At 48.8% G+C, this 12,657-nt stretch overlaps 1 protein-coding gene across 3 annotated transcripts in view; it reads right to left on the minus strand.

Moving 5' to 3' along the window:
- Window positions 1–9,499, minus strand: part of BICDL1 (BICD family like cargo adaptor 1) — a 93,234-nt gene extending 83,735 nt beyond the window's left edge. For all 3 annotated transcript variants that reach the window (XR_008794841.1, XM_056131025.1, XM_056131026.1), the window contains exons 1-2: window positions 9,031–9,499; window positions 216–431 (exon numbers count right to left, since the gene is read on the minus strand). Coding sequence is in view for 2 of the 3 variants with exons in the window: in XM_056131025.1 (XP_055987000.1) it covers window positions 216–431; window positions 9,031–9,468 (654 nt within the window). In the remaining variant the exon portion in view is untranslated. The remainder of the gene's footprint in view (window positions 1–215; window positions 432–9,030) is intronic.
- Between the last annotated feature and the right edge of the window lie 3,158 nt (window positions 9,500–12,657).

Genomic DNA, 12,657 nt, shown 5'->3' on the forward strand with positions numbered 1-12,657 from the left:
GAGAGAGTGAGAGGGAAAGGAAGAACCCTCAGCAGATTGTCCAAGTATGGTTAATGGCACAATCTGGACTCCTAACTCCTGCCTGACACGGTTGAAGTTCTTGGGGTGAAAAATACTTGCTGATATCAAAATCCAAGGTAACACAAAATCCTAAGTCCTCTTAGGAAATAAATGATTGCCATCACACAGAAACTGTTTCAAAATTTGTGACTCACCCTGCTGAGTTGATCCAGTAACCTTTGGTTCTGTTCTGACAGCTCCTGGACAGCCCGCGTTTTCTCTCGATCTGCCTCCCGTAGGTGAAGCTGCTGCCTCTCCAGCTCATCCTGAAGCTGTTTCACATCACTCTCCAGTTCTGACACACGCCCTTCCCACTCCCCTTCTCGGTTCTCAAATCTTCTTCTCAGTTCATGTTTCTCTTGTTCTAAGTGCTGGATAAAAAGCAGAGAGGATTTTAACTATGGCGTCTTTCCTTTCTTTTTGCTCTTTCCACACTCTAAATTTTCTCTTCTCCTGGCGACAACAAAACAGGAGAAAGTTGTCCGTTTCAGTAAGTAAAACATTCCTTTCTACCAGAGTGGGAAAGGTCCTCTCACAAAAGAGAGTCCTACACTTGATTTTTAAGTTTGCTTTTGTTTATTTGATTTTTTGTTTTTTCTTTCAGAAATCTAGAGGTGCCAGGAATCAAACTCAAGTCTCCTGCATGCAAAGAATATGTTTAGTCCATCAAGTTATCTCTTTGGCCGTAAAGATTATTTATTCCTGTCTTTGAGTATGGGGTTAGAGACAATCTCACCAGAACTACCTAGTAAACAAAACATATAAACAACTTCAAATCTGTCCTAATCCAGGCTTTGTTTATAATCATTTATATGCAGTTATATAAAGATGAAAACTTTGGGGCCAGAAAGAGAATCCAGTGAGTAGGGCACTTGCCTTGCTCCAGGCTGACCCAGGTTCAATCCCCAGCACTTTATATGGTGCCATGGCCGACCCGAGTTCGATTCCTCCGCCCCTCTCGGAGAGCCCGGCAAGCTACCGAGAGTATTCGATATGCCAGACACAGTAACAACAAAGTCTCCAATGGAGACGTTACTGGGCCCCCTCGAGCAAATCGATGATCAACGGGAGGGCCTTTACCAAGAGTAAGCACTAAGCACCGCTGGGTGTGGTCCCAGTCCCCTCAAAAAGAATAAAACCAAAGCTATAATTTATAGCCCAATAAACATTTGTTGCTATACACAGCACTGTCTACCAAAGTCATTAAAACAAGTTCAAGTTTGGGTCTACTTTAAATGACTTTATACTGCCTTGCATATTTGTTTCCAATACATTGATTCATTCTTGAGTTTTCATATGGGTCAGACACTGTATCTGGAAACTTAATGAAGAACAAAGTAAGCAAAGGACATGGTCCTTACTTTTATAGAGTTTTTAACTCTAGTGGGAGAAGCTATTAATTTATATGTGATAAAATGCAGTGAAAGTACATATGGTTTGAAGAAGCAGCTCAACAGAAAATGATTATCATTGAGTTGAAGAACATCTTTTTACTTCTGTGGGGGGGAACCCCCAATGTCTCTTTTCTGAGGCAAAGGAGGCACTCCGACTTTAAACACATAGTATGAGAGACTAGTTTTTAGTTTTTAGGTCTCAAGGCTTGCTCCTAGCTCTGCATCCAGGGATTACTCCTATCTATCCCCTACCTGCCTATTTTGAGTCTTCGAGAAATTCCAGTACACTGAAGTATAACCTCAAGACTGAGATTATTTCAATAAATCAAAATGATTATATGGCTCTGGTGAGGTAAGTTTAATGAGCTGAGCAAGTGCTCAAGAGGTATGGACTTGATTCCTGGCACCACTTGGTTCCTGAGTACCACAGGAGCGATCACCATGCACAGAGCCGGAAATAGTTCTGAGGCACTACTGGGTGTGGTCCCCTTAACAGATGTAAAATGAATGTATGTTCTTACTTAGTAACCTCCTTCACCTTGGAAAGCTACATTTGGGTGAGGGGAGGTCAGTGGGGGGTGGGTATTTAACACTACATGGTTCTGGGGATTGAATCTTGGTCTTCCCACATGCAAAGCAGGCACTCCAGCCTCTGAGCTATCTCCATGGTCCAGGAAAGCCACATTCTTATTCAATCAAGTTCTCACTTTGCAAGTACTTTCTGGAATGCTGCTTTTAGAAAATCCCAAAGGGCCAGTTTACAGTTATACAAGAAAACCAGCACTGTCATTTCACATCTCAGCCTAAAAAAAAAAGAGATTCAAACAAACACTGTCCTCCCGTTGTTCATCGATTTGGTCGAGCAGGCCCAGTAACGTCTCCATTGTGAGACTTCTTGTTACTGTGTTCGGCATATTGAATACTCTCGGTAGCTTGCTAGCCTCTCCGAGAGGGGCGGAGGAATTGAACCCGGCTCGGCCAGACTGGCTGTGCGCAAGGCAAACGCCCTACCGCTGTGATTATTCCATTTTATCCTACCATCTCATTCCCCTTTCTTTGCTCTGAGTAACTCATGTTTCTGAAAGTCAAATTTACTCCCAAAAGATGTCTACCATGACAGAGCAGTCAAAAGAATGTGCCAAAGAAAAAGTTGGTTTCAAAATTAAAGTTCTGCCATTAGCAACAGAATATTTCATTTATGCATATTTTAATAAGTATATAGCCTCTCAAGTTGGCCCCTTAAAGGGATAACATTTGAGTACAGCCTCTATATGTTGAAAAAGTCAAAATGTATTCATTTTATTTTTTGTGAAAAAAAGGTAATTTTTTTTCAAGGAAATTTACTTAGAGATGTGATGGAAGAATAGGAGTTCAAGAGGGAGCACAGGTTTCTCCAGAGTAGAAAAAGCCTGCATTTATATGTCATACTATCTCAAATGGGAGCAAGTAGGAGAAGAAATCACAACTCAGGGTGGTTCTCGCTGGCATGAGAATTTCCCATTCTCCACTTTCCCTGTGCTGCTAAGCTTCCCAAAATTAATTTTTTTTTTGTCACTGTGGAAACTTTGGAGAGGTTAAACACAGAAGTCAATGCTAACAGCAATACTAAAATTGTAATGTGGCTTTATTAAGTTTTTCCAAAATGCAAAAGACTGAGCAGAAGGCAACAGCAAGAACTCAATAATCACAGAGTTGCTGAAAGGCCAGATAAATTAGGCCTGCATTCTAAAAGAACAGAGAGACTTAAAAATAATCAGCAAACAGCTGTTCTCGAACAGCCCGACCAAGCACTATAACAATCCAATCCACTGGGGGGAGGGACTGAGGACAGGTGGCACCGATCAGTCTATTCTGTCGTCCTATTTCTCTGGACATGTGACAAATTTCCTAATTCAGGTTTCCCTCTCCTTCAAGAACAAACCAACATTTTCCTATTAGTGAATATGGAGAATTCGGCTTCTTAAGCTTTTTCACGAAAAGAAAGCTTTCTGCTAGATCTACATTTTAAATTAACCAATAAACTCTAGGCATGAAGTATGGAAGCTAGGCTCTTGCCACACTATTCCTTGTCACTTGGTTTTATAAGGCATTTCAAATGTTAATATACAAATCTGTACGAGTGGGGTAAGATTTATAGTATAGTGGTAGGACACTTGCTTTATTGATCCCAGGTTTGATCCCTAGCACCCCAGAGGGTTCCCTGAGCCCTGCCAGGACAGATCCCTGACTTCAGAGCCAAGAGTAAACCCTGAGCACAGCTGGGCACAAAACAACAAGAACAACAACAAAATCTGTAAGGTCATAAAAAAGGAAAGTCTTAACAAACTCACAAAAAAGAGGAGAAAGGGGGTTATGAAAATTAAATGTAACATCCAGAATGGGATCCAAGAAAAGAAAATGACATTAAGGCTGAGAGAAACTGAATAAATAAGCTTAAAATGATGTACCAATATTGATTCATCAGTTATTGCCAAGTCTTCTATAGTAACAAGATAATAAATAACTGGGTGCAGAGTACATGGAAACTACTTGTTTCATTTCTCTGTGAATATAAAAATCATTCTTAAAATAAGTTGATTTTTTAACTTAGAAAAAAAGACCCAGTATCATTAACCTATCTAAAACTGTTACAGAAATGCAGTTCTGCAAATAAAGATTTTTTTGAAAGGCAGTATCATTCTTACAGGTTCAGGATATGGTTCTTTAAAAACACGAGAAAAAAATTCTATTTTTAAAGCAGACATGACCTGAATGCATATAAGACCCTTGGGTTTACCTCCCTAAATCTATTTGTGACTTCCTCTACACAGTGATTTTTCATTATACCTGTCTGAGTCTCTTAAAATAGTACTAGAACCATGAGAATTGGCCTGGGGGAGGGAGGAAGAAAATGAAATTGAGTAACAAGAATACCTCTGCAGTGAAAGTATTCATTTCCAGATGGAATGAAAAATAGAGATCCTGTATATTAAAATTTTTTTTGAACAAAAATCTTAATAACTGGGGTATAAAAGTATATAAATTGCAAGTTAATGTCTTAGTTTATATTCTAAGGGGTGGACTGAAAAAAACCTCAAGGCCTCATGAATTTTTTTTTAAAGCAAAAGTGTTTTTGCATGCAGGAGGTTCAACTTCAAGCCCCAGCATGGTGCCCCAGGACTGTGAGGGGCAACTCCAGAAAAATGAGTCAGGAGTACCCCTTGAGCACCATCAGGTGTGGTCTTGAAACCAAAACAAAACAAAAAGATCAGTAAGAAAGCTAAAGGGCTCATTTTTGACAGAATTAAAAAAAAAATAAAAAACCTTGGAAACTTACAAGGCATAATAGTCTAATTCTGTGAATGGATAAAAGACGGAAAAATACATTTGAGAGACTTTGAGAATTCTTGTTACTGTGTTTGGCATATTGAATACGGGTAGCTTGCCAGGCTTTGCCGTGCGGGCGAGATACTCTTGCCGAGCTACTGAGAGTATCTCGCCCGGCACTACGAGAGGGGTGGAGGAATCGAACCCGGCTTAGCCGGGCTGGCAGCGCGCAAGAAAAACGCCCTACCGCCGTGCTATACCTTAAGTCTTCCAAATTAAACTGAATCTTCATTTTAAACCTTAGACTTTTATATTTTACATTAAACTTTAGACTTTAAGGAATGTTTATATGTGTGTGGACAAAAATATATGAATATATATATATGTTTTTTCGTTTTTGATGAGGACAGGTACGGTGTTAGGTCAAACCTAGTGGTGCCTAGAGTCTAGTACTTATGGTAATACCCTGGGAACCATAAGTGATACCAGGGACTGAAAGGGAATTAGCCACATGCAAGGCAAGCAACTTCACTCCTGAACTCTATCTCTCCAGCCCTTAAAGGATGTTCATTCAATAAAAGAATAGAAGAGTGTTTTATTTGCCTTGAGTTGCTAGGGCGGAGGAATCGAACTCGGGTCGGCCATGTTGGCCGCTTGTAAGGCGAACGCCCTACCCGCTGTGGGATTAAACACAGGGCCTCACACATACAGGTAAGTACTCTATTCCTGAGTGACCTCTCTGGTCAAAAAAAAAAAAAGGTATTTTATAGGTTTTTGGGGGGTGGGGGAGTAGGGGCATACCTGGCAGTGCTCAGGGGTTACTCCTGGCTCTGCACTCAGAAATTATTCTTGGCAGTGCTTGGGGGACCATAAGGGATGCTGGGGATTGAACCTGGGTGGGATGTGTACAAGGCAAACACCATCCCCACTGTATTATTGCTCTGGCCCAGTATTTTATGTTTTAAGTGAGAAAACGAATATTGGGTTTTGAACTAACCAATAGGTAGAAAACATGCTGGAAATGACTTTTTGGTCCTGAAGTTAGAAAGGTGCAATTTTCATGTTGTCAAAGAAGCACTATGATTAACACACAATGTTAACAGTCAAACCACCATACTCTTGGTACAATAAGGTATTTTTCAAACCAACTGATGATAAAATGTGTTTGACTCCAATGTCTCACCAGTTCATGGAATATTAAATTTTTTTTTTTTTGCTTTTTGGGTCACACCCAGCAATGCACAGGGGTTACTGCTGGCTCTGCACTCAGGAGTTACTCCTGGCGGTGCTCAGGGGACCATATGGGATGCTGGGAATCGAACCCAGGTTGACTGCGTGCAAGGCAAACGCCCTACCCGCTGTGCTATCTCTCCAGCCCCTAAAAATGCTTTTTTAAAGTAAGGGTTGGTTCAAGATTCAAGAATGTTCAATTTAGTTTGATATAGGGAATAGCTGTTAAACTTTAAAAAATGGTTCCAGTACAGTGAGTAAAGCACTTATTTGCCTTCAACATGGCTGACGGTGTTCAATTCCTGGCACCACATATGGCCCCTGAGCCTTACCAAGTATGATCTGTGAACACAGAACCAAGAATACGCCCTGAGCAGTGCCAGGTGTGACCCCAAAATAAAAAAAAAAGAAAAAACCAAACTTTTGAAAGTATTTTGCTAAGCAGACATTCTAAAATCTAGGCTGCTCAGAAATAAATAGTACAGGAAAAATTTATCAGCAAGTACCAAATGAAACAGTCATCTGCTAATCAGATTTGTACTCTCACATTAATACTAAAGGAATTAGAAAGCGACTAATGATAATATAAAAGATATTTTAAAGTATACATTAAAAAATACTGAAGCCAGGGTTGAGGAGATAACTCAGAGGGTTGATATATAGATATATATGTGTATATATATCTAAATATATAGATAGATATACTTGAGTTCAAAATCAAAATCTGACACACAAATAAAAAGGCAGAAGAGATAGTCAGGGATTAAGATGCTTGCCTTTCGTGCTACTGACCCCAATTCACTACTTGGAACCACATTAATCTCCTGAGCACTGCCAGGAATGACCTCTGAGCACAGAGCCAGAAGTAAGCCCAAGCAACTACTGGGTGTGGGCCCCCTCTCCTCCAAACAAATAAAAACAAACCAAAAAAGTTAAGTTTTTAATAATTTCAAACATGCATGGGGATAAAAGTACTTCTACCCCATCATGCAGCTTACACTGATAAACTTATTTGACTTTTAAAAATAAAAAATTTGTAAGTCTATAACTATACCTTATGGTGTTTCACTAATAAAAATAAATGAATAAATAAATACTAAGAATTATTTTAATTTCAGTCAAGTATACATAAAATTTGCATCTCAACCTTTTTTGAGTAGTTTGTTTTCGGGTCACAACAGACTACTCAGCGCCCACTTACTCCTGGTTCTGTGCTCAGGGATCACTCCTGGCTGTGACTGAACCCAGGTTGGCTTGGCTTGTGCAAGTCAAGCGCCTTTACTGTGCTATCTCTCATTCCCTACATTTTTAACCATTTTTAAGCACACTGCGATGGAGCTTTAAATACACTCACAATGGCGTAAAATCAATCACCACAAATCAGAAATAAACTTTTAACACTATAGTTCATATGCCTGCTACGAGAATGCAGATTTTTGAGAAGTTAGTCTGAGCTGTAAATGATATTACTGTCTATCAAGTGAATAACAAAATCGGAGGTAATTTACACTTTCACTATTGATAAAACTTTCCTTGTAGTGTGGAAGTTTGCGATCTTTTTTTCTTTGTTGAATAAATGTATAAGGCTCCGCAGGGAACCCAGATTGTATGTAACTGCACACTCTGAAATCCACCGCAAATCAGACTGATCTGATGGTCCTTTCAAGTGAGCTGTCTCTTCAATCAAGCCTCTCCCCTGAACGAGCCGCCAATCACCCAAGAAATCTCTGCGGCAGTACTTTTACATAGCTGTGGTAACTGAATCTTTTTTTCCCCTTTTTTAAAAAAAAGACACTCTTTTATTTCCAGACCTCTACTTCTGCAGAAAATCAAACAATTCAATCCACTGGGTTGTTTTTTGGCAGTCTACCTATAGGTTCTCACAAACCCCTTTTCAGAGGGAATCTCGGGAGCTCATCAGGCCCCAGACCTAGTTCACATGCCGACCGAACCACCTGGCTTCCTTTTTCGTCTCCCTGCTTTGCTTTTGACTAGACTACCGACACACCGAAATCTTCAGATAGAAACGAATCTGAATCTACAGCCAGACGGTAGTGAGTGATAGAATCGCAGGGGCAGGCAACCAAACAGGGTCCATTTCAGGCCATCCCCAGGACCTCAGGGCCGTACCGTTCCCTCCCAAGGACGCAAAGAACCGCTGCCACTGGGTAACAACAGTAAATAAATAATCCTCATTTCGGGAGGTGTCCTTCGCTTCCCCGCCCCCCGCGCTTAAACCCAGGCTTTGCAAACGCTGGCCTTCTGCACCGCTTCCTAGTTAAGGACGAGAAATCCGGGCACCGCTTCAAACGACTCTGGTCCAGAGAGCTGGTACATATACCCACGAAGGGCTTTTCTAAAATAAGTCAAGGGTCGGGGCGCTCAAAGGTCACATCAGCTCATTGCGCGCGTGAGCCCAGGACACAGAAAAGTACTTTTTAATACGCGCAGCGCGCGGGGGTCCTAATCAAGCCAGTTCCCGGGGTCACGTGTTGAGCGCAGGCGGGCCCGGGTCTGCGGGGCCGAGCACGGCCGAATCCCCGAGTGTCTGGAGACTCCACCTCTCAACGAAGCCCCTCGAGGGACGCTCGGTCCCCGCCACGCCGAGCTGCCGGGAAGTTGGGACCAGGGCGCCCGGAGGTCTGCGCTCGCCAACGGGGGCGCTCCGGGCTCGCCCCCGGATCGGAGCGCTTCGCCGCTCCTCCGAGAAAAGCCGGGGCGCGCTTCAAACCGCTCCGGGACCGGCCGCCCTGCGCGCGCACGCGTCCCCGCGCGAGGCCGTAGGAATCAGTCTTGCCCCCGCTCGCCCCGGACTCCCGCCGCGGGGCCCGGGGAGAACGGCCGGCGCCGCGCGGGGGCGACTGGGAACGGACCGGGTGCGAAGAAGCAGGTGGAAGGAGAGGAAGGGAAAAAAAAAAAAACCCAAAGCAGGCCGGGCGGCTCCGGGTGCTAGCGGTCCGACGGCCCCCAACTCTCCCCCAGCCCACCGGGCGCGCCGGGGGAGCCCGGCAGCGGCCGGGGTGGGGCGCGCGGGCCTCACCTCCAGCTTGTCCGTCAGCTCCTTGTGCATGCGCTCGTACTGCCGGCTCATGTCCTGGTTCCTCTCGAGCAGCGCCTTGCCCAGCCGCGCCGCCAGCACCAGGTCCTTCTCCTTCTGCCGGATCACCGACAGCAGCTCGGGATCCCGCGCGGGCGGCGGCGCGGCCCCGTCGGCCGGCGGCGCGGGCTCGGCCGCGGGCTGCTCCCCGGGCTCGGACGGCCGCTCCCCGGCCGCCAGCAGCGCCAGCTCCTCCTCGAACGCCAGTTCCAGGTCCCCGGGGCCCCCGGGGAAGGAGACGAGGGCGGCGGCGGCGGCGGCGGCGGCGGCGGGGCTCCCCAGGGCGTCGGGGGCCGCGGCGGGCAGCTCCATGCAGCAGGCGCTGTCCGGCTCGGCGGGTGCTGAAGCGCGGCCGGCCAAGCCCAGGCAGAAGGCGGACATGGCCCGCGCGCGCCCGGCCCGCCGCGGTGCGGTGCGGTGCGGTGCGGTGCGGTGCGGCGCGGCCCGGCCGGCGCGCGCCAGGCTGCAGGGGGGAGGGGCCCCGCCGCGCCGCGCCCCGCGCCCCGCGCCCCGCGGCACGCGCCCCCCGGGTCCCCGCGAGCCCTGGGCGCGGCGCGCGCCGGCCGCCCCTCCCCCGCGCCCCCGCCCCGCGCGGCCCCCGGACTCGCTGCTCGGCGCGCGCGGGGAGAGGGGGGCGGCCGAGGGGAGGCGGCGCGAGGGAAGATCGGGGGCCGCGGAGGTCGCGAGAGCGAGGCGCCCCCGCCCCAAGGCCGGCGATCAGCCGCCCTGTTGCTGCCGCCGCCGCTGCTGCTGCTGCTGCTGCTGCCGCTGCTGCTGCCGCCGCCGCCGGCCGGGCAGCGCCTCACGGGGCGGACTGCGCTCCGCGGGGGCCGCGACGCTCGCTGCTGCTGCTGCTGCTGCTGCTGCTGCTGCCCGCGGCCGCGCCCTGCAGCCGCGCTCCATGTCCCTGCGCCCCGCGGCAGCCCCGGCGGCAGCAGCGGCGACGGCGGCGGCTGCTGCTGCTGCTGCCGCCGCTGCAGGGGCCGGGGCGACGGCGCCTCATCGCGCGTCGCGCAGCCCGGCCAGCTCCTTCCTGCCGGCGCGCCGCGGCTCCGCCCGCTCCACCGGCCCCGCCGCAGCCCGCCCCGCGCTTCCGGCCGCGCCCCCTCGCCGCCCCTCGCCGGCGCCGGACGCGCGCGGGCACCTGTTCGCCGCGCTCGCGCGGGATTCGCCGACTCGCGGGTCTCCTCAGCGGCGCCCGGGTGGCGCCGGCCGCCTTAACCCCTGCGCGGCCGCGGGCGGAGGAGGGCGGCGGCGGGGGCGTGGCGCGGCTCCCGCGAGGCCCCGCCCCGGCCTCGCGTGGCCCCGCCCTCGGCGCCCTCCCCGGGGCGGGGCCTCGCCCCGGCTCACCCGCGTCCCGGCCCCGCCCCCGGGCCCCGCGCTCGCTTCCCGGTGACGCGGCCGCCGCCTCCGAGGCCCCCAGGACGTTGCGCTCAGACCCGGGAGCGGGAGGAGGGAGGGCGGCGTCGCGGCGGAGGTCGGGTCTGGGCCCCCAGGAGAGGGAGCCCGAGGGAGCCGCCGGGGACGCCGGCTCCCGAAATCCGGCATTTTAACGACGATGACTCAGGGCTTGGAGCACCAGCTGCCGCCCGCCCGGCAGCACCGGCCGCCTGGGAGGACAGGGGCACGCCAGGAAACAGCGGGCAAGGCGACCGCAGATGGGAAGGCGAGTCGAGACGCTTCCCCACAACAGCTTGGGGTCGCTGGCCGTTTGTCCGCGCCGCGTCAGGCCCCGCCGTCCTGCCCCCCGCCCCGGGCGTCCTGGCGAGAGGCCTTGGAAGCTCGAACCGCTCCACTGGGCCTCTGGAGGTGGAGTCAGTCTGCCGGCCAGCCCCAGGGGCTTCTGGCTCGTGACCCCTTACTTTGTCCGCGTGAAAGAGGTGCGGTCGGGGTCAATTTGTGACCGGACAACCCGGTGGATGTTGAGGTTCTGGCCTCGAGTCTGCCTGTGATGAACCAAAGGAGTGAGGAGCCTGCTGGTGACTTCCGGTCACTTTTTGCTCCGACCTCCCTGGTGCCGCCCTGTCCCGTTTCGGAAGCGATTCCGTTCGAAGCTAGTCCCTGTCCATTTTGATGTTTTAAAGACAGCCTCGAGCCTTTTCATCACAGTGAGATGGCAATTTCAGGACATCAAGAGGCCGAAATGGGTCCAACAGTTTTTGTGGCTTTTGTTTCTTAATTGAATCCAGAACCCAATCAATATCCAAGTATATTCATTACTTTTTACTCCTAGACTAAAGGTGAGACTCTAAGAGGTCCTCACCTTCAGATTCAGAGCTGACGTTGTTCACTTGTTGAAAGGAGACTCAACAGGGGGGAACCAACATCAATCTTGGACTTAAATTTGAGAAGGTACAACTATTAACACTTTTATTATGCCCCCTTTAGGAGGAATTGTGAACACAGGCAGCTCGATAGCAGAGCGGTAGGGCGTTTGCCTTGCACGCAGCCAACATGGCCAACCCGAGTTCGATTCCTCCACCCCTCTCGGAGAGCCCGACAACCTACTGAGAGTATCTCGCCCTCACGGCAGAGCCTGGCAAGCCACCCCTGATGTATTCATATGCCAAACACAGTAACAACAAAGTCTCCAATTTGCTTGAGCAAATCGATGAACAGTGGGAGGACAGTGACACACAGTGAACACAGGGTGAGATCCAATTGAAATACTGTTTCGTCTTTTTTTGACCACAAAAAGATGTTCTACCTAATCTATAGAGGCACATACCTAGAGCACACAATTCCTAATCAAAGGGGATTTAGGTTATTCTATCCTCGATGCAGACTTGTAGACTGTCTTTCACAAAGAACCCTCGGCTTGCCTTTCATAAACCCAATGGTCCTACCCTGCTAGACTTACCTATTACTGTGAACATGAATTTACAGGACTAATTCTTCCTCTTGAAGGTTCTAAAAATGTCCCACTGGCTAAACTAACTTCCTGTGAATGTCAAGACAACAAACCAAAGTTGAAAGACTATTTTAGAATAGTGGAAATTGTGTTCTTTGATCTCAGAACCTCTTTGCACTCTTAAGGAATACTGAAGGTAGAGGCTAGGGAGATAACTCAAAGGGCTGGAGTACATGCATGCCGGAGCCCAGGTTCACTCTCTGGCACTGCATGTTTCTTTAACACCAGTGAGAGACAATCCAACTCCACCACCTGATTATTAGCCCAGGAGGACCAGCAGGTGTGGCCCCAAAGGAAAATTAAAGATCTTTTTTAAAAAACTATGTATAGATTTTTAATATTTCCCATATTAAAAATTAAAACGGGCTGGAGCAATACCACAGCAGGTAGGGCATTTGCCTTACACGCGGCCAACCCGGGTTCATTTCCCAGCATCCCATATGGTCCCCTGAGCACCGCCAGGGGTAATTCTTAAGTGCAGAGCCAGGAGTGACCCCTGTGCATTACCGGGTGCGACCCAAAAGAAAAAAAATTAAAGATTCATCTTACATAAACCTTTAGATATTAAAATGTAATATGCTTTTATGAAAACTATAGATTCCCCAAATCTAAAGTCTCTGGAATTATTTCTCATTTATTTAAGTCTCTAGTGCTTGTCA

The sequence above is a fragment of the Sorex fumeus genome, unplaced genomic scaffold (genome assembly GCF_029834395.1).
Source record: "Sorex fumeus unplaced genomic scaffold, SorFum_2.1 ptg000083l, whole genome shotgun sequence".
Taxonomy (NCBI): Eukaryota; Metazoa; Chordata; class Mammalia; order Eulipotyphla; family Soricidae; genus Sorex; species Sorex fumeus.